The following is a 19,901-nucleotide window of genomic DNA, read 5'->3' on the forward strand; positions in this document are numbered from 1 at the left end:
CATCCTCGGTGGTACGCCAACAGTAGAGAAGGGGCGCGGAATACGCGGGACAACAGAGCGGGAAGCCTCGCAAGGCCAACCGAAGCTCTCGACACGAGCCGTCGTTCCGACGCTCGTTAGGAGTCACAGCGCCAAGCACAGATGGTCCGACCATCGCTCGCATAGCGCGATCGTTAACGTCACTCGCATATGGCACGGCGCCATTTAAAGCGCTTACATACGGATCAAGCTTCAGACCGCACCATCCCCTGATACCTGCAAGGTATCAGGGGATGATGCTGAATCGCGATAATGATGGGGAATAAATTGAGCAACGCCGCCGTCATGCCGTCCCGATATGGAAGCAGGTGAGCGGCTCGCGCCTGGAGGGTTGCAAGGTCTCCAGGGAGGCGCGGTGCGGTTGGCTGCAAAAGAGACGAAGCCCAGCGGACGCACCGTCACGCTCCACTCACTCGGCTGCAGTAGAAGTGGAATAGAGTGTGCGCGCTATGCGAACACTCCCAAATTAATTAGACAATCATCGTGGATGAATTCTACCTGAATTTTTCTCTCTTACCTATTTTTTTATTTTTTTGCACGGAAGAAATACTACAATGAAGACAGTAAGTTTGACAGAACCCGCAATCTCAGAAGCCGTCGGAAGCCGTCGGAAGCCGTCGGAAGCCGACAAACGTTATACGGCCGGAAGCCTACTCTGAAAGAGTGCAGCTATAGCTAAAAAAGAAAAAAGAAAGAAGGAAATAAAGTACTGTCATATATTAGGGTGTACGTTAAGTAACGAATTCTTTTTTTCAAACCGGAAGTAGAACACCAAATAGAGTTTTTTTCTTCCTTTGGTCGTAACATTCAGTGTTAGGTTACATTACAATAGGGATGAAACGCGGAATTATCGGGCGAGATTCCAGTACATCCGAACACACGCTATAGAGGCTTTCCTATTTTCTGTTCTTCCCTTGTCGCACCGTTTCGTTTTTTTTTTCCTGCACCGTGCACTCAAAGATTCGTTCCGGCGTGCAGGAAACATAGCTCTCTTCTCACACGCCATCGAACAGCCCGCGCTAGAAGAGTCTTAACGCAGCCACCTGGCGCTCACAGCGCTTCGCTCCGATGCAGCTCGCGCGAGCGCGAGCGGAAAGCAACGCGCGCCCGGACGCGCACAGCACCGGAGCCACTGAACCGCTTCTCCTCTCACCGGTGCAGTGCGTAGCCCGTTGCGCGAACATCGTCGACACGGCCGCCGCGAGACGCCCGAGTTCGCAACATCGTCGGCGTGATGTTCACAAAGAAGAAGAGAAAAAAACGAATAGCCTTGGGAAAAGGAAGGGTGACGGCGGTACTTTGTATCGGGCAACAACATGCTCGGCCGTACACGCTGATGCATGTATAAGTAGTGCAAATCCATCACGTATGCGCATTTGATGCACCCGAGGCCCGCCGTCGCGATCGAAGTGGGGCCTCAAGACAACGGCTCGCCGACTCCGACGACGCCCCGCGATGACTATCTCGCGCGCGGCGCTCGGCAGCCAGACAGAAGACAAGAGCGCGCTCGAGCGGAGCGTAATTGGAAAAACGCGACGCGAGAGAAAATGGTAGATCGCCTCTTTTTCTTGTTTTTTTTTCTCGAGCGTTCGGACCACCCTGCTCGTCGATAACTTTTGTATCGCGTATCCTGTCCCCCCCCCCCCCCCCCACTCCCCAACCCCGCTTCTTTCTCCTCATTATTAAGCTTCTCCTATTCTGCTCGCGTTGTTTTGTCAAAACTCCATCCGTATTCCTTGTTCCTTTCGTTAAAGACCCCCCCCCCCCCCCCATACACACACACACACGCACACAAACCCCGCATCAAGAAAAAAAAAGTGGGCTTTTCAGTTTGTTTCACACTATTTCTAGTTCGCACACCTGCGCGATTTTACTATGCAGTTATGAGCGCACATTTATTTTCGTATTATTTTTTAGGCTCGTGATGCGCGATACTTGTGCACGTCATCGAAGTCTTCGAGTCCGACTGACTGCAACGAAAGTTTTTCGCATCGAAAATCTGCTGTAGCCAACTCACACCTGAGACTTCACACGAGCCCGAATTTGTTTTAAAGTCCTTTTGAGGGCACTATGGTCTTCATACGTTCTTTCGTTCTTTATGCCGCAATTGCTTGTTCTTTTCACTACACCAGAAACGTCGGCCACGAGGAGAAAAAGTTCATTGACATATGCTCATGTTTTCTTGCTTTCCTTTTACAACGTCGCGTGAATACGGCCATCCTTCCATCGGCGGCTCCTCCTGTGTTCGCGCCGAAAACACGGTTCCGATCGACGGTCCATGTTCCGAGTGCTTCCTATGCATTTTTTTGTCTTCTCTCTACCCTCAACTTTTACTCACAGGCTGCCTGCTACACTCGTTTCTCTGCGCGCACGCCGCCTTCGCAAGCTTCTTCGCGCTTTCTTTTTTCTTTTGTTTTCTTCTCGCATTTCTGTCGCGGCTTTGGTAGTGTACGTTGTGCATCGATTGGCTGAGCTGGCTGCCTTCCGCTTCGTTACATTCTCTCTCGGCCTACTACTCGGTATGATGGAGAACTTGCCAGCATTTCTCGCGCAAGGACGACGGGATATCGCCGGCGGAGGAACCGAATGTAACTGCATGCTCCCGAAGAGGAGGCCAGTCGCGCGCGCCGAAAATGCCCCGGAGATGTGATAAAGAAGAAGTGGAAGGAGAAGAAGAAAAGGAAGGAAGGGCTGTTGGGTGAAAAACAACAGGGAGAGTAGCGGAGGTCCTACGAACGCTCGAAATAAAGCATCCGGGAAAGGGATGCACGTGTCTAACTGCGGGGGACGTGCTGTATACGCAGTGAGACGAAGCGGTTCACTGGTCGGCCGAAAGAAGGGTGCGAACCACCCACGAGTGAACAACGATATTTAGCAGGAAGTGACCGCGAAAGAGTAGAAGAAAAATAAAAGAGAAGAGGCACCGGAGCTTTCAAGGATGCTCACTTTAGATTAAGGCAAAAGAGCGATAACGTGGTGGGAAACAAAACTGTCGGCTAGAGGGCGCCAGATGAAAAGAACCAGAGGAAGATATATAAGAGGCGGGCACAGCGTCCAGCTTCTTGCACGCTGTTGGCAAAGGAGAAAGAGGACGTAAAGATAGAGATGAGGGAGCGCAGGCGACGGTGAAAGGCGATGAAAGAAAGAAAAAAATGAAAATGTTTACAAATGCGACAGCGCACGAAACGCCGCTGCAGAAACTTGCTCATTTACTGGCATACACACGCACTCAATACCACGCGGAGGAAAGCTGGCGTAAACAAAAACAAAGAGGAGGCGTCGTCCAGTGGAGTAGCAAACAGTGTAGAGAACAGGGGAGAGAAATAGGTATAATGTCGTGAAGGCAAAAAAGAAGGAAAAAAAACGAAAAGAAAGTAAGGAAATAAAGAACAAGGCTTCATATAGAGCCGACAAAGGCAAGGACGATGTAAAGGCGTTATAGAGAGAGAGAGAGAAAGAGAGAGCTCAGGCCGAAAAAAGAAATAATATTGAAAAACAACAGTGTGGGGGAAAAAGAGGGAAGAGGGATAGCTACGAGGCCAGAAAACAAAGGAGGGCTCGCTGAGAGGTGAAACAAAAGATTTCCTTTTTCTCACACCCTTTCAGTCTTCGTTACCAACGGAGCCGTTTTTTTTTTTTTTTACTTTTGTTGTCCGCGCGCGTTTCGAGCGGATCTCCTGCGCGAGGTAAAAAAAAGAATATTTATATATATATATATATATATATAAGGGAGACTGGGTGTAGTGGGGATGCCGGCGCTTCCCCGCCTTTTTTTTTTTTTTTTGCCGAAAATCGGGGCCGCTCATTCTTGTCGCCGGCTCCTTCCGCAAGGATTCCTTCAAAGCGTTGGCGCTTCGTCTCGAATGACGCCTCCCGGAGCTTCCTTTTTCGCGTCGGCTCCTTGGGCGCTATCGCTCCGCCGCCGCCGCCGCTTCTTTTGATGCATCCGCCGGCCTGGGTTTTTCGAAACGCAACAATGGGACGGCGGCGGCACGCGCCTCTCGCTCCTCGTCACGCGCAGCCTCCGCGCGGCAGGAGATGTTAATCGACGAAAACGTAATTGTGCGACGCTTCGGAATTCGTTTTTGTCTCCGCGAGCGACAAAATGCCCCTGGCGAGCTGCGAGGGCGCTTAACGATGAAGCAGCCGAAATGAAAAAGCCATCGCGCGGCTGCCGCCCCGTGCCTCGAATTCTCGAGCGCATTTGGCACCGAAGAGGAGGCACGGGGAGAGAGCAGAAAAGGAAAGAGTGGCCCGTGGCAATCGCCGGTCCTTGTCCTGAAAGCGCGCCGCCAAGTTGCGAGGCGTCCTGCGCTGGGCAAGTGTGCGGACCCCTGCGGGCCTGACTGAAGAGCCTAATCGAGGATTTTGACGATACGTTTCCAGAAAACGGTACACACCGCTGTGGAGTTGTGCGGAATCTTCCGCGTTAGAGAAACAAAAAACAAAAAAGAAGCAAACTAAAGAAAGGGCTCTCACGGGCCGAAGCTCTGCCGTTTGTAAACATAAAAAAAAAGAATTTTTTTCGCGAAATTACTACGACTTTTTCGGCGCGGATCTCGGGAGCTGTGCCGAGGACAGTACATGGTCCCTGAAGCTCGCGCTTACTCTGCGATTGGCGCTCACGGTTCATTAGTCGCACCCTGTCGGCAGCCGCTATCAACACGGCGCCAGAAGTCGAACGCCTGTGTAGGCTTATCTAGACGGCAAGTGGGACAGTGCACAGCAGCACTGGCAGGTGCGCACTCACTGTGTTCCTCGGTGTTGGCCGTGACCCAGTTGCTGAAGCGACCCCATCCGATGCCGTTCTCAGCTTTAACTCGCAGGCTGAAGACTCGGGCTGGACGCAACGGGCCAATGGTCGCCGACGTGAGGGAGCTGTTGGTGGTTATGTTGCGAAGCGCCGCGTCGTCGTCTGCGTGAGAAGAGGCAAAGGTAGAAGGGTGAGAAAAATGACCGACGGTTCATTTAGCACTTCTCGGAGTACCTCGAAGGAGACATGACAGCAAAGCGTAAAGGATAAGCACGGGAAGCAGAAAACATAAGCTGCGTTCTGTAGCGCCAGTATCGTTCAGAGTCGAATACGACCTTACCGAAAAAGTTATTCGACAGCTTTGACCTTCTGTTTTCGTTGTTTTTAAATAAGTGCAAATGTAGGTGATGTTGTCGTGATACAGGCTGTAGCGGCGATGGATGAAGTTGAAACGACACAATTCGAATGTAATAGGGCATATCCGAAGACCTGGAAGTAGGCTTTTCCACATTCTTAGGTTGCCCTACACAAGATGACTGACGTCCTGCGGACGGCATATGTGTATATATATATATATATATATATATATATATATATATATATATATATATATATATATATATATATATATATATAGAGAGAGAGAGAGAGAGAGAGAGAGAGACAGACAGACAGACAGACAAAGAACTTTAATGATGGTCCTGAGGAACATCGTGGAGAACCCTTTTCCTCTGCCCGGCGGATCCTCCCCCGCGGGGCCTGGAGCACCTTACTACTTGGGAGGTTTGGGAGACCCTACTGCGCTCCGAGGACCCGGCCAAGCAAGCCATCGCCACAGGCCGGGCTGCCGGCGTCATGAGCCTCCGGGACATGAATGTCTCCCAGAGCCCTGACCGTGTGACTCGAAGAGAGAGAGAGAGAGAGAGAGAGAGAGAGAGATGGGGGCAAGGATACCTTCACCAGCTCGCGCGCTCAAGCTTTATTTCCTTTTCGAGGGCAACGTCCGCCATCGTCTTTTCGCCAACGAGAGGTGTGGGAAGCACCCTTGAAGAATTTCGCTTGTACCCTATAGACGTTATAAATGCTCGCGCGGCTAGTGCTAGCGCTCGAAATGATCATTGCAGGAGTCCCAAAAATCAAGATGAAGCACTGGCATGGTTATGACGCAAGTACAGCGGCTTCGCTTCACGCGGCTACTGATATTATTGCTCTAGCAGTGTGCGCGCCCATGCTGGAGTTAGCCACTGGTATAGTCCGCTTCAAGGGTACTAGAGAACTGGAAGAATGCCAAGGTTATACTAATCCAGAAGAAGTGAAACATTAACGAATTGAAAAATTATACGCCCATTAGCTTGCTTTCAGTATTTCTAATAGAATAAAAGGGCAACACTTCAGTCGACCAACAGAACAGGCCGGCTAAAGGAATAGATATTCTACGATGTATCACATTCATGTCATGAATCAGGTAATCGAGAAATCTGCAGAGTACAATCAACCTATCTATATGGCTTTCATAAATTATGAAAAGGCACTCGATTCAGTAGAGATACCAGTAATCAAAGACATTACGTAATCAAAGAGTACAGCAGGCATACGTGAATATCTAGGGAAATATCTCCAAAGATTTCACAGCTGCCTTGGTTCTCCACAAGAAAAGAAAAAGGTCACCTATCAAGAAAGGGGCCAGGCAAGGAGACAATCTCTCCAATGCTATTCACTGCATGTTTGGAAGAAGTATTCAAGCTGTTAAACTGGGAAGGCTTAAAAGTGAGAATAAACGGCGAATATTTCGCCAATCTTCGGTTTGCAGATTACATTGTCCTGTTCAGCAACAGTGGGGACGAGTTACAACAAATGATTAAGGACCTTAACGGAGAAAGCGTAAGAGTGGGGTTAAATATTAATATGTGGAAGAGAAAGATATGTTCAACAGCCTGCAAGAGAACAAGAGTTCAGGATCGCAAGTCAGCCTCTAGACTCTGTAAAGAAATAAATACGTTTATTTAGGTCAATTGCTCACAGTTGACCGTAATCATGAGAAATAAATTTACAGAAGAATAAAAATGGGTTGGAGTGTATACGGCAGGTATCGCCAGATCTTGACTGAGAGCGTACCCGTGACTATCATTGAAAAGAAAGGTGTGCAATGACCACATCCTACCGGTGTTAACATATGGGGCAGAAACTTGGAGGTTGACAATGAAGCTCGAGAACAAGTTAAGGACCGCGCAAAAAGCGACGGAACGAAAAGGCGTCACGTTAAGGAGAAAGGAAGAGAGCGGTGTGGATCAGAGAGAAAACGGGGATAGCCGAGATTATAATTGACATTTAGAGGAAAAAAATATGGTGCTGGGCAGGCCATGTGACGGCAAGTTGGGCCATTTGGTTAGGATTCATTGTAAGGTTCGTAAGAGCGCAACATAAGACAGGGACAAAAGGAAGGTAAAAACGACAACATGGCGCCGTGTTGTCATTTTTACCTTCCTTTTGAGGGCGTCCTGTGTTGTGCTGTTAGGAACCATACAATGAAGACCATGTAGCGCGTAGGATGGATAACCGGTGGAGCATTAGAGTTAAAGAATGGGGGCCAAGAGAAGGGAAGCGCAGTCGAGGTCGGCAGAAAACTAGGTGGGGGTTGATGAAATTAGTAAATTTGCAGGAGTAAGTTGGAATCAATTGGCGCAGGACAAGGGTAATTTTAGATCGCACGGAGTGGCCTTCGCCATGCAGTGGACATAAATATAGGCTGATGATGATGATGATAGTGCGCTGAATCACTGAGAAAGTATGGGACGCTGGGCATTCATAGAAATATGCAAAGCAGTTGAACGCTGAAAAGAACCTAACACATGCAAAGCAAGTAAGTACAAAGACAAGGTTGGGGGAATTATGCATCTCCTTGGCACGGCCCAGCTCACTGATGCGATGAAATACAAACATGCTGCTCTCTCGTTATTCTCAGTGATGCTGTTAACGAACACAATATGATTTCTCGTGCGCATAGAGTAGAATATAAGTCATTTGAAGATGTGTGTTTTTATTTTTTGTATTCATTTCGCCACAGTACTCTTGTTCCCTAGTTGTTGCTAGCAGAATGAGCCATTCAAACATTTTCTTGCGAATATATTTTTTCCATTGAGATAAAAGGTGCACAAGCACACAGGCATAAGAGCGCGTGATACTGCTCACTTCGGTTTACAATATATGCGGCATGCTAAGCGCACAAGCACCACCAACGTTCGGAGCATAAAACTGCGTTTATGCCCGTTGCGGCATCGGCGTTTAGAACCGAAGAAACTGCGTTCGAATCACACTTACCAGATGTGTGAGCGACGACTGCCACCTGGAGAAGGGGACGGCTAATGTTTCTGTATACGTTCTTAAAAAAAAAGAATAAAAGAAAGCTATGGAGCGATAACCTTTGAAATGCCGCCATCGCATCCTATTAACGTTGGATTTCTGGTTGGAAGCTGTTTCCGTTCGCCATGTTCTTCCTAACGTAGTCCGACGCTGTTGGCAACGAAGTGCACGGTCAGGTTAACAACGCGTTTCAAGTACAGATCGCTGAAAATGGTGCCGCCAGATCGGACACGAATGGTGCACTTTGCTGACAACCGCTAGCGCAGAAATTGGTCCTCGGTCGTAGCCAGCACGATGCTCAGCTTCTTCCAGTTTACCTTTCTTTCTTTCTTGCTTAGCGTTATTTATTGTGATGTAGAAACGGCCGTGTACGACCCGTAGTTGTATACTCCGACGCTCTGCGCAGGCGAGTTACGAAGAACATGTTGGACGACAGTGGCTGCCAGAAGCAGGACGGAGGGGCCACTAATTAGCACAGAAGTAATCATATCCAGGGGCTTTAGGTACAACATGTAGAGGGAGGAAAGAGGGATAGAGGGAGAGAAAGGGAGAGGCATGTCGGCCGGCACGCAACGTATAGGGACTTGCGTAAAGAACGTTACCGCACACTATCGAGCAGTGGATAGAAGAGCGCATGCGTTCAACGAGCTTAGATAAGACGTACGGGCAACCGCCAGTTGGCAGCGTTCTCTGATCGCAAAACAGCGATTATGAGCTCACGTCTTCCTAACAGTCGGTTAGGTCACCTACTTAACAAGAGAGAATGCCTACGAAGTGTGAGCGCAAAAAATTGGAGCAGCGGGGATTCAAACCGTGGTCTTAGGCGGAAAGGTGGCTACGCGGAACTCTATAGGCGAGTAGGAAAGCACTCAAATTAGAGCACTGTCGGAAATGCGGCAGGATTTCGGAGTAGCTCAGCCTATTGTCTGCTCCAATTAAGTTGTGCAATCTGTAAAGGAACCTCACTTTTTGTCTTATTTTTTTCTTCTAAATATTGATATTATTTGATAGAAATCTGGACAAATGTAAATAGCCAGAAGTGGGGCGTTAATTTTATGCAGAAGGCAGTCATGAAAAAAAACAACAACAAATAACCGGAGAATGTTATATGAATTATGCAGAAACACTCGCGATAGTTCATTTGTAGAATTCTACACTTTACACTTCCTGCGATCGTTTTGGCAACGGCGCCTGTAAGAAAAGGTGAAGAGGGATAAAAAGAAAAAAAAGCGGACAATCTGGAAAAAAAAAAAGAAAAGAAGAATGAACTTAAATATTTACAGAGCTTATTGCAATGACAAATCGAAAGCACAAGATGTGGCTGGCGTACATGAAAAAGGAAAGCCGAAATGAGAGACTGAGAAGAAAGTGGATGGCACAGAGCGCGCTTTACACGTTTGTCAAGACAGTGCGGTTCCAGGAATGCCGAAGCTATTGAACAGAGCTTGAATTCCAAACGGAGCATACCGACCACACATTCCACTCAAATTAATTAACCAGCGCGGCTCGATCGTTAACGACATCGCATGCAGCAGCACTGCGAAGGCGTTCCTCGTGGAATGAAGGCCCACCCAAGATCGCGCAGGGAAGCAGAAAGAGAATAAAAAAGAAAAATTGAAGGAAACAAAAGACATCGATGCAGAAAAGCAAAGAACGTACCCATGGAATTAATGAAACTATGGCCATTCTACCAGATTAAAACGTCCACTAGATGGGGTATAACGATGAAAAAAAAAGGAACGTTAGGCAAGCCGAAGGAGCGCGTCATCTCCGGAAGCGGTTTTGTCACACTTTCGTTCCATGGTTCCCACGTGTACCCAGAGAGCGACAGAAATAAAAAATACCAATAGAAGAGAAAGAGCAACAACACTGCCAGCTCGCGCCAGAAGCAAAAGCCTAAATAGAGGTAGGAACTTCAGGTACGAAAGTGCCAAAGCGTCTCTTTGAATTAACCTGCAGTTCTTAGCTTATATTGTGTTCATCGCGAACAGACGCTCCTGTGTACCTTACAAACGCTTATCTAGAGGATATGGTTGAGATTGACGGGTGGCGTACGCGCTCAATATACGGCTTCGGTGTCTGGAACTCGGAGATAACAATACTAAGCCTGTAGGCCTCCGGTACCCTTTTGTTTTCACTGCTCCGCGATAGGCGACGGAAAGACAGCGGCCACGCGAGGCTGTGTTATTCACTTTTGTTCACACGCGAGTAATTATTTTTGCGTCTGTCGTGGGCGACGCGTTACGCAAAAATAGCAGTTCCCCTAGGCAGAACGCACTGAATTAGCCATGGCATGCTGGAAACCCTTTTAGCGTGCCGATATTACCACGGAGGAAAGCATCGAGTGGAGAAGAGAACGCAAACAGAGCACAATCAGCACGTACTGTTTACTCATTTCCATGGTTAGAAACAAATCACATGTTTCTTATTAGGTCCTTTGTGCTTGTGCAGGAGATTGAGACAAAAACTGGTTTCTAGTTTGCGCATTTAGCATATTTACGTTGAATGAATGATCGTCTGTGCCACCGTATCCGGAAGTATAGCTCTGCTGCCAAAAGAATCGAAGCCCCTATAATAGCATGAGTGTAACTTAGTCCTACCCGCGTCATTTTGAGCCAGTAAACTAATGACACAAGAAAGCTCTAGAGGACAAGGCTGTGAGTTCGCCTTCCTCTTCTAAGCAAGTTGGGTGGCCGTGTACTGAAGTCACCCATAGTCATGTGTGAGAAAACATTTTTTTTTTTTTCTACAAAGGCTGATGCGTTGGTACCGATGGGTCTATTGAAGGTGCTCGATGGCATCGCGGGCTGGTTTTTTACGTGTAGCCGGCCCATTTACTCTACCTTTAGCCAACATTATTCCGCCTTTCTAAATACCTCCTAGTCAAGTGATCATCAAGTGATCAACAATCGCCTCAAACTTCTCATTTTGTAGGTGTACTACTATGCTATGCGACGGTGCTTCGCGCCTTTCGGTAAGCAGCACTATATAGCCAGTTCGAAAACACGCAAGCACAGATGAGTTCATGGTCAACAGCTTGTCCAGTGGCGGTATAAAAATAGACAATATCTCTACTGACATTGTTACACCGTTTGGCATTTTCGGGTATCTGCGCGTGCTGTTTCGACTGAGGAACTCGGTGCAAAGGGATTCCAGCGGTTCCCCAAAGATGTCATTCAAAGTGCTTAATTTTGTTCATTCTACAACAGATGACCTGCGGGTAGCAAGTTCTTCTCATGACCAACATGCTTCCCACCTGCGCACGCTATTTGCACGACTTCAGAAACACCGCTTCATCGTCATTCCAGCCAACTGCGCCTTCGGTGTTGATGACATTTTACTTGGCCACCATTGGACATATGATGGCATCTGTACGTTGGAAAAAAAAATTTACAGGCGCTGCGGGACTTATCTCGTCCGACGTCGATTCTAAGGTTGCGAGAGTTTCTCGATCTTTTGAATTTCCATCATAGTTTTCTGCCCAAGATAGTGCCGATAATCCTTCAACTTTCCAACTTTTTGAAGTGCAGGCGTCTCCTTCAGCCTCACTTAAGGGAACGCCTGGTGCCAATGAGGAATCCACAGCTGCTAAGAACACTCAGGCACACGCTGACAGAAGCGCCGACACGTCTGGCCACCGGTGTTTCTTCCATTGATGTTGGCGTCATTCTCTAGCAGTACCAACACGGCTCTTGATGCTTGCTCGTTTTTTTCGCTCAACAACTCAAGCTCCAGGAAACGCGCTACAGCACGTTATGGCCGTGAACTTTTGACTGCATACCTGGCCGTATGGCACTTGAGATTCGTGCCTCAATGGCATAACTTTTCCCGTCCCAACAGACAATGAACCCTTGACATTAGTTTTCGGGGAAACCGTACTCGTATATTTCTCGAGAGATTCGCCACCTGAATTTTACTCTGAGTACACGGTTGATTTGCGTTAGATCGAGGGTCCCGTGAACTTTACCACAAATGCCTTCTCACGCGTCAAATCCTTGTCGACAGCATGATGGACTTCGAGTACAACAGTACAACTTTGTGACAGTGAGCTGGCCGAGCAGCGCTCTGCGTCTACATCGCTAACACTGTGTGACATGCCGTTCTCGTTATCCTCGACCACCATCGTACGCGACGAGTCGTCTGGATGCGAGCACCCATTCATTCCACTGCGCCTTCGTCCACCGAGAAATTGTACAGCGCCAGCCACCACGGAGTTCGTTCCACACAGCGCCTTGTGACCTCGCGCTTCGTGTGGTCGAGCGTTTACTCAGATGTTTGGGGCTGGGCACATGAGTGCATACAGTGCCAGCGCAAGGCGATCACCTGACAAACGAAGTCGCCGATAAACAACAGCGCTGCCAGGTCGACGACGGCGAAGATGCAGTTCAGCGTGCTCCACACGCTAGAGACAGCGTGGCAGGAGCGAGAACATCCGGGTGTCTCGGCAGCAACGGCTGATAATTATGTGGGACTGAGTGCGCCTCACGTCATCCCAAAAGTGGTGACTTCCGGACGCCGGACAACAAAGCGCCACCTCCTCCTGCGTACCGACGCTCCCTTCAGACTTCCAAGGGGTTTGTCGCTGCTGCCTAGCCACCCAGACAAGCCTTGAGGCCTGCCATTTCCTGCAGATTGTGGAGCCCAAGTTAAAGAACAAAAATAAAAAAGACAATGCCGAACCCAATAATACCAGACCCTATCATCGCTGCTATTAAGTTACCGGAGTTCTGGCAGTCAGTCGTTGCATTTACGAACTCATATGCCTTCCTTATTGGAATGACCAACAGCCCCACGTGCGACACATGCAGCAGCGATAAGACGCTCCCACACAATATCCGTGTCTGCCCGCGATATAGTGCCCAAAGCGAAGTGATGTGCAGAGTGCTAGACCAATTGGACAATCGTCCACTATCAGAACTAAAAGCTTCAGGTCATTGCTTCAGTAAGTTTTTCTTGTCTCTTCCTCCGCCGGGTTCTTCCTTCTTGGTGTTTTCATACGTTCTCGGGTTTTCCTAAACTGTTGCGCCCTTCTCTGCTTCGGTATTCCGGGACTAAAAATGTTGGATGTCAATAATTTGAACTGAATTTATTTACAGACAGACATTAGCGGTTACACTGAGTATGTAGTAAACAAGGAAAGCGAGTTCACATTAACGAATGCGGCTGAGCGAAGGCCTCGGGGCAGTCCGTCGCTCCGATCGGGCACTTGACGAGATCGGTCACTTGTCTCTCAAGTCTCAGACCACACTGCCCGCTCAGCCACGCACATTCTGACCCCCAGCCGCGGGACCATGTGTCTGCGGGCTGAATAACTGACACCGGCGGTGGCCGCCACTCGTACCACCCGACTCGCCCGCGCCGCCTTGGCCCGACCCAAACACGCTAAAAACCTTCGCGGCAATCTGCGCGATTTATGGCACTCGCCAGAACCAGTGCGCGAGAGCCCCTGCCGCTCTCTTTTTCGCCGAACCGCGTCCGGCCACCGTCTTCCCAAAGCAGGCGTTCTCAGGAAGTGGCCAGGGTGCGAGCCAACAGCACAACATTGCAAGGCAACAGATACACAAACACAGAGAGAACCCCAGAGAAGGCGAGCAAGCACACACTTCAACCAAACAACGAGAATGCATACATGAGTTAACCAAGGCGAACATTCGCAATGACCTTACAGCTTCCAAAGAACATCCGCGCTGAAAGTCTTACTAGCATTACTAAGGTTCCTGCGGTCAACGGGGCTTCACGATAGGCTTTAAAAATGCCGCCACATACCACTCCATAGTGTACGCGATTTGTTTGTGTTAGTCTCTCTCTCGTTATCTCCCCCTTCCACTCTCTTTCTCTTTTTATCCCCCTTAACCCTTGAAATATCTTGGAAAATATCTACAGAGATACCTATAAAGAAAGGGGTCAGACAAGGACACACACTCCCTCCAATGCTATTCAATGTGTGCTTGGAAGAAGTATTCAAGCTATCAAACTGGGAAGGCTTAGAAGTAAGGATCGACGGCGAATATCTCAGCAAGCTTCGGTTTGCTGATGACATTGTTCTGTTCAGCAATACTGCAGACGAGTTAGAACAAATAATTGAGGTCCTTAACAGAGAGTGTGCAAGAGTGGGGCTGAAGGTTAATATGCAGAAGACAAAGATAATGATGAATAGCCGGGCAAAGGAACAAGAGTTCAGGATCGCCAGTCAGCCTCTAGAGTGTGTGAAGGAGTACATTTACCTAGGTCAATAAATCACAGGCAACCCTGATCATGAGAAGGAAATTCATAGAAGAATAAAAGTGGGTTGGATTGCATACTGCTGACATTGTCAGCTCCTGACTGGAAGCTTACCATTATCATTCAAATGGAAGGTGTACAATCTGCATTTTACCGGTGCTGACATATGGGGCAGAGACTTGGAGACTGACAAAGAAGCTTGAGAACAAGTTAAGGACCGCGCAAAGAGCGATGGAACGAAGAATGCTGGCATAACGCTAAGAGACAGAAAGAGAGCGGTTTGGATCAGAGAGCAAACGGGTATAGTCGATATTCTAATTGAGATTAAGAGAAAAAGAATGGAGCTGGGTAGGTCGTGTAATGCGCAGGTTAGGTAACCGTTGGACCATTAGAGTTACAGAATGGGTACCAAGAGAAAGGAAGCGCAGTCGAGGCCGGCAGAAGACTAGGTGGGGCGATGAAATGAGGAAATTTGCGGGCTCTAGTTGGAATCGGTTGGCGCAGCACAGGGGTAATTGGAGATCGCAGGGATAGGCCTTCGTCCTGCAATCGACTTAAAATGGGCTGATGATGATGATGATGATGATGATGATGATGATGATGTGTATGCGTCTACTATCTTGTGGGCGTATAATCTTGATCTGTTTGTACATAGTATATTTTATACCACTTTTACCATTTGTATTTGTGTCTACTATGTTGTATATGCATAATCTTAATCTGTGTGCAGTTTTTATGGTGTAGCCTGCTTTCACACCTTGTATTTTTACGTGCGTAGCGCACTATCAGGTATGTGTATATTCATTTGAGAACGCGACCAGCGACCGAGCGACTGACCCAGGCGAAGACACGGCATGGTAGGCAAAGAAAACTTCGCTTTAGAAAGCGAAATGAGCTAGCATATTCGAATGGATGAAAGAATATTTTTCAGCATTTACGCATCTCTGGCTTCGTGACTCTGTCGACAAGGTAAATTTGTTGTCTGTAGAAAAAAGAAAAGATGCATTGGAGAAAAACAAGCATCGGCTATACGAGCTAAGGGCGCGTCTCCTTAGAGCACAGCTCTTAAGCGCCTTCCCTGCGTTGAGCGCAGGCGTGCCTCGGCGTCGGCGTCGTAACCGAGCGAACGCGGAGTGCAGCGGGGAATGAAAAGCGAAGAGAGCGCGAGGAGGAAAGCGGAGCAGGAGGGTACAGTCAAAGCATGGGGCAGAAAGTGGAGGAGGAGGGTATGGCGAAAGCGTGAGAGGTGTAGCGCCGCTCTGTGGCGAAAATGCCTACGAGATGGCGCCGGAGTAGCGCGCGTCGTCTGTTCACCGGATGGATGGATGTTACAAGCGCCCCCTTTGGAAAGGGGTGGTGGGTTGCGCCACCAAGCTCTTGCTATTATACTGCTTAATGTCCTACCTAGGTTAAACAATAAAAAAAGAGAACTATGAACTCCCACAACCAAATTTTCTGATCCCCTATTGCGAACTGTGCTTTTGTACGTCTCCGTTTTTTGTCGTTACCCTACTTTTCTTCCACCAGTCCTCCAATCGCCTCTTACTAATGCCTATTTCTTCCACTAATGCCTATTGCGGACATCTTTACTTTTCCCCTGCTCTCGCTGAACCCAAGGGCTTCAAGGAGGCCAGTGGGGCCTAAATTGACCGCTAGGTAGACGTCTTCATATTCTAATAAAACATGCTCCATAGTTTCCCAAGCTTTACCGCAGCAAGCACATGCTTCTTCTTCCTTCTTATATCTCGCTTTATAGAGGCGTGTTCTAAGGCATCCCGATCTCGCTTTGAAAAGTAATGAGCTTCCCTTTGAGTTATCATAAATTGTTTCTTTCTTGATTTCGTTTTTTCCTCTTAAGTAGTTACTCATGTCCGGTTTCTTTTTCATTGCCTTCACCCATGAGATTATTTCGGCCTTGACGTTCTTTGTTGCTGTGTTGCCCACCCTACAGGCCACATGCTGGTAAGCTTCCTAGTCCTTTTCCTCCACTGTGAATCAATGTTTTTCTTGTACAGGTACCTGAACACTCTCCCAGCCCATTCACTTTCTTCCATATTCCTCAGTCGTTCTTCATACTCAATTTTACTGCGAGCTTCCCTCACTTCCAAACTAGTCCAGCCCATATCACACTGCACAGCTTCATTTGTAGTCTTCCCGTCAGCGCCCAATGCGAGGCGACCCACTCACCTTTGTTTCCCATCGAGTCCTGATTGGACCCCTGACTTAAAGCAAACAACCGCATTTCCAAAAGTAAGTCCTGGAACCATTACACCTTTCGACATACCTCGAAGCACCTCGTACCTATTGTATCCCCATAGCGCTCTGTGCTTCATTGTGGCTGCATTTCTTCCCCTTCACTGTTATTGTTTTTGCTGAGCTTCCATATATCTATTGCCTTCGTTTATCCATATACCAAGGTATTTATATTCTGTTACCTGAGGTATTTCCTGGCCCTGTATCGCCACTGTCTGTTCACTGTTTTCATTGAATACCATAACATCTGATTTTCTAACACTAAATTTCAAGCCTAAATTGTTCCCTTCCTGTCCACAGATATTCGCCAGACGTTGCAAATGAGTTTGCTTGTTAGCTAGCAACACACTATCGTCCGCATAAAATAAACTTGGAAAGTTGCTGCCCTACTACTGTACCAGCCTGCTTGTATGAGAGATTAAACCCGATATTACTTCCTTCTATCGCCCTCTCCATCCTCACCATGTACATCATAAACAGCAGCGGGGATAAAGGGCACCCCTGCCTCAATCCCTTGTCGATGTCAACTTTCTCCTTGCTTTTCATCCCTTCCCATTCAGCGCAAACGGTATTTTCTAGGTAAATCTCTCTCAATAGCTGTAGACAATCGTTACCTAAGCCTTCCCCTTCCCGAATATCCCACAAAATGTTGCGGTCTACGTTGTCAGACTCTTGTAATGTCTAAAAGGGCCACATATAACAGTCTCCTTTCTACTCTTGATATTTCAATGCACTGAGTATGAACAAATAAGTCATCATCCAAACGCCTACATATTCTGAAGCCATTCTCAAGTTCTCCCAAAATGCCATTATTCTCTGCCCATGCTTGAAGCTTTAATTTGATCGCCTGCATTGCTAACCTGTATATTACCGATGTAAGGGTGAACGGTCTATACGAGTGAATTCTATCTTTCTCCCCCTTACCTTTATAAATTAAATTCATTCTACTTTGTCGCCAACTGTCTGGTATTCGTCTATTTTTTAAAGCTTTTTCCCCTGCTTTCACCAGAGCTTCCTTACTTTTTGGTCCTAGTTAATTAATCAGCCTAACGGGAACCTCGTCTTGCCCTGTGGCTGTGCGCTTAGGAATTTTGTCTTCGGCTTTCTTCCAGTTGAAATTTGTCAGCCCCAGCTCCTTTTCCACCTGGGTCTCTTTCATGCTCTTTTTTTCTTCAAATACAACCTCGTCATTGCCTTGGAAAGATTCGGCTGTTATTTTTTGGATGTAATTTATTGCCGCTTCTCCTTCCAGTCTGTTTTCATCTTCGTCTAGGATATGTTGTTGTATTGTTGTTGACTTCCTGCCTAATAATTTTATGTGGTTCCAAAATATTCTAGGTGTGGCCTTCTTTTTCTCACGTATTCTGACAACCAACGTTCACTTTCACCTTTTAATTTTGCTTGCACCAGTATTTGAACCATAGACTTTTTCTCGCGGTATATTTCCCATTTACTGGTTACTTCATCCTGCGGCAACTGCGCCATCTTTGCCTGCCTGTGCTCTCGGGATGCTTTCTGTCGTTCGGCGATCGCTTCTCGTATCTCCCTGTCCCACTAGCTTTTCGGTTTCTTTTTTCCTTTCTAACGAACATGTTGTTTCTCGTTCCGTATTTCTGTCGTTATTACACTTAGAAGCTCACTATATTCCCACTCTTTATTTGGCCATTTGCCAAGTTCTTCCTCAACTCAAGTGACTACATTTGTTATTTGTTCAGCGTTCAACTTTGGACTGTTCCATTTTGCACTCCTTGCTCTCTTTCTCAACTACATATCCCATTTTCAAAATGATGCGTTTATGGTCACTCCCTATATGCTGTATACCCTTCCTCATCAATGACCATTTCTCTCAACTTATCATGAATTCCTTCTGTCATCAGACAGTAATCAATGGTTGATTGCCCATGGGATGCGGCGAGCGCGTCCAACGATGCTATATATGTAAAAGCGGTGCATTAGCCGAGGTATGGTTGCGGCTGCTGCTGTGAATCGCGCCAGCGCGTCACCCACGCGCTGTCACTTGCAATCTCCCGATGAGCGAGGCAGTCGCGTCACACTTCTCTCCGTTTCCAACGTGCCGCACAAGACAGATTGTCCGCGACAGCCAATATATCGCGAAGTGAAAACACGTACAGAGCTGCGCTCAAATTTCGCATTAGAGAGTATCGTAATCGTCTGTGAATTATTTTCCCATTATGAACTCGCATGAGACTTACCCCCGTATTCTAAAACGATCCTCGACTCAAGGTCTTCCTCCATTCAATGATGATGATGGTTTATTGGCATCCCTTTTGAAACGGGGCAGCGATAAAAAGTCACCAAGCCTGCTCGATATAATCAGGTATGCTATACATGCTTTTCATTTTAATATTTGTCCATATCTCTTTAATCTTTTCTCTTTTCCTTAAATATCTATATCTACATTGTACCCTTACCTACACCTGTAACGGATCCGGTTCTATCATCTTCCCTGCTTCTTTTCCAACGATTCTACTAAGGTATCTTGCTCATCTCGACTGCTCACGGGTAGTGTTCCCATACACTTCAAATCTCAGCGCGTATGAAAGGTCTACGTTATCTACGGGTCTTGCTGGGTGAATACCTTGGCATTCTATTAGGATGTGCTGAGTTGTCTCCGGATCTTTGCTGCAGCAGACACGTGCCTCATCTGTTTGCAAATATTTGCTCCTGTATGTCTTTATCCTCAGGCGACCAGCTCGAACTTCAGATAGAAGGGCCATGCCCTTTGTGTTATCCACTGAGCTGAGCACAGCGCCAACCCTCGGCTGAAGATGGCGCTACAGGTCTATAAAGTTGTAGGGTATCAGTGAAGCGCAGTGACCACTTCTGTCGACGGGCCGCGCTGCCATTTACTTTCATCCACATCGTAATGGAATGCCAAGATATGGATCGATCGAGAGCCGTAGGGAGTGTTCACCTTGCAGAAGCGTCGGGATTCAAAGAAAATAAAAGGATTAACTGGTCAGCAGTCAAGTAAGAGCCGATTAGTCTGTTGGGGAAAAAAGCAGAAAAGAGATTGATAGAACCGGAGTTCTTGCAGATGTAGGTAACGGTACAGTATAGTGATAAAGGTTTTAAATAGGATAGTTAAGATCGAGATCAGATAGATAAAACGCTAGGTACTGATAGACGCAGTAAAGCCTGATTAAATCAGGCAGGCTGGGGGACAATTCGTCCCCGCCACATCTCAAAAGGGATCTCACTAAACTTCATCATCATGAGCAGCAGCAGCGTTAACATGGAGGATTCCTGGCCT

The 19,901-nt window shown here is 47.5% G+C and overlaps 1 protein-coding gene across 1 annotated transcript in view; it reads right to left on the minus strand.

Moving 5' to 3' along the window:
• The window catches only part of LOC126545824 (cell adhesion molecule Dscam1-like), a 710,777-nt gene that overhangs the window by 98,051 nt on the left and 592,825 nt on the right, over positions 1 to 19,901 (minus strand). Inside the window, exon 10 of the mRNA XM_055061988.2 lies at positions 4,790 to 4,954. Coding sequence (XP_054917963.2) covers positions 4,790 to 4,954 — 165 coding nt within the window. The remainder of the gene's footprint in view (positions 1 to 4,789; positions 4,955 to 19,901) is intronic.

The sequence above is a fragment of the Dermacentor andersoni genome, chromosome 1 (assembly GCF_023375885.2).
Source record: "Dermacentor andersoni chromosome 1, qqDerAnde1_hic_scaffold, whole genome shotgun sequence".
Classification (NCBI taxonomy): domain Eukaryota; kingdom Metazoa; phylum Arthropoda; class Arachnida; order Ixodida; family Ixodidae; genus Dermacentor; species Dermacentor andersoni.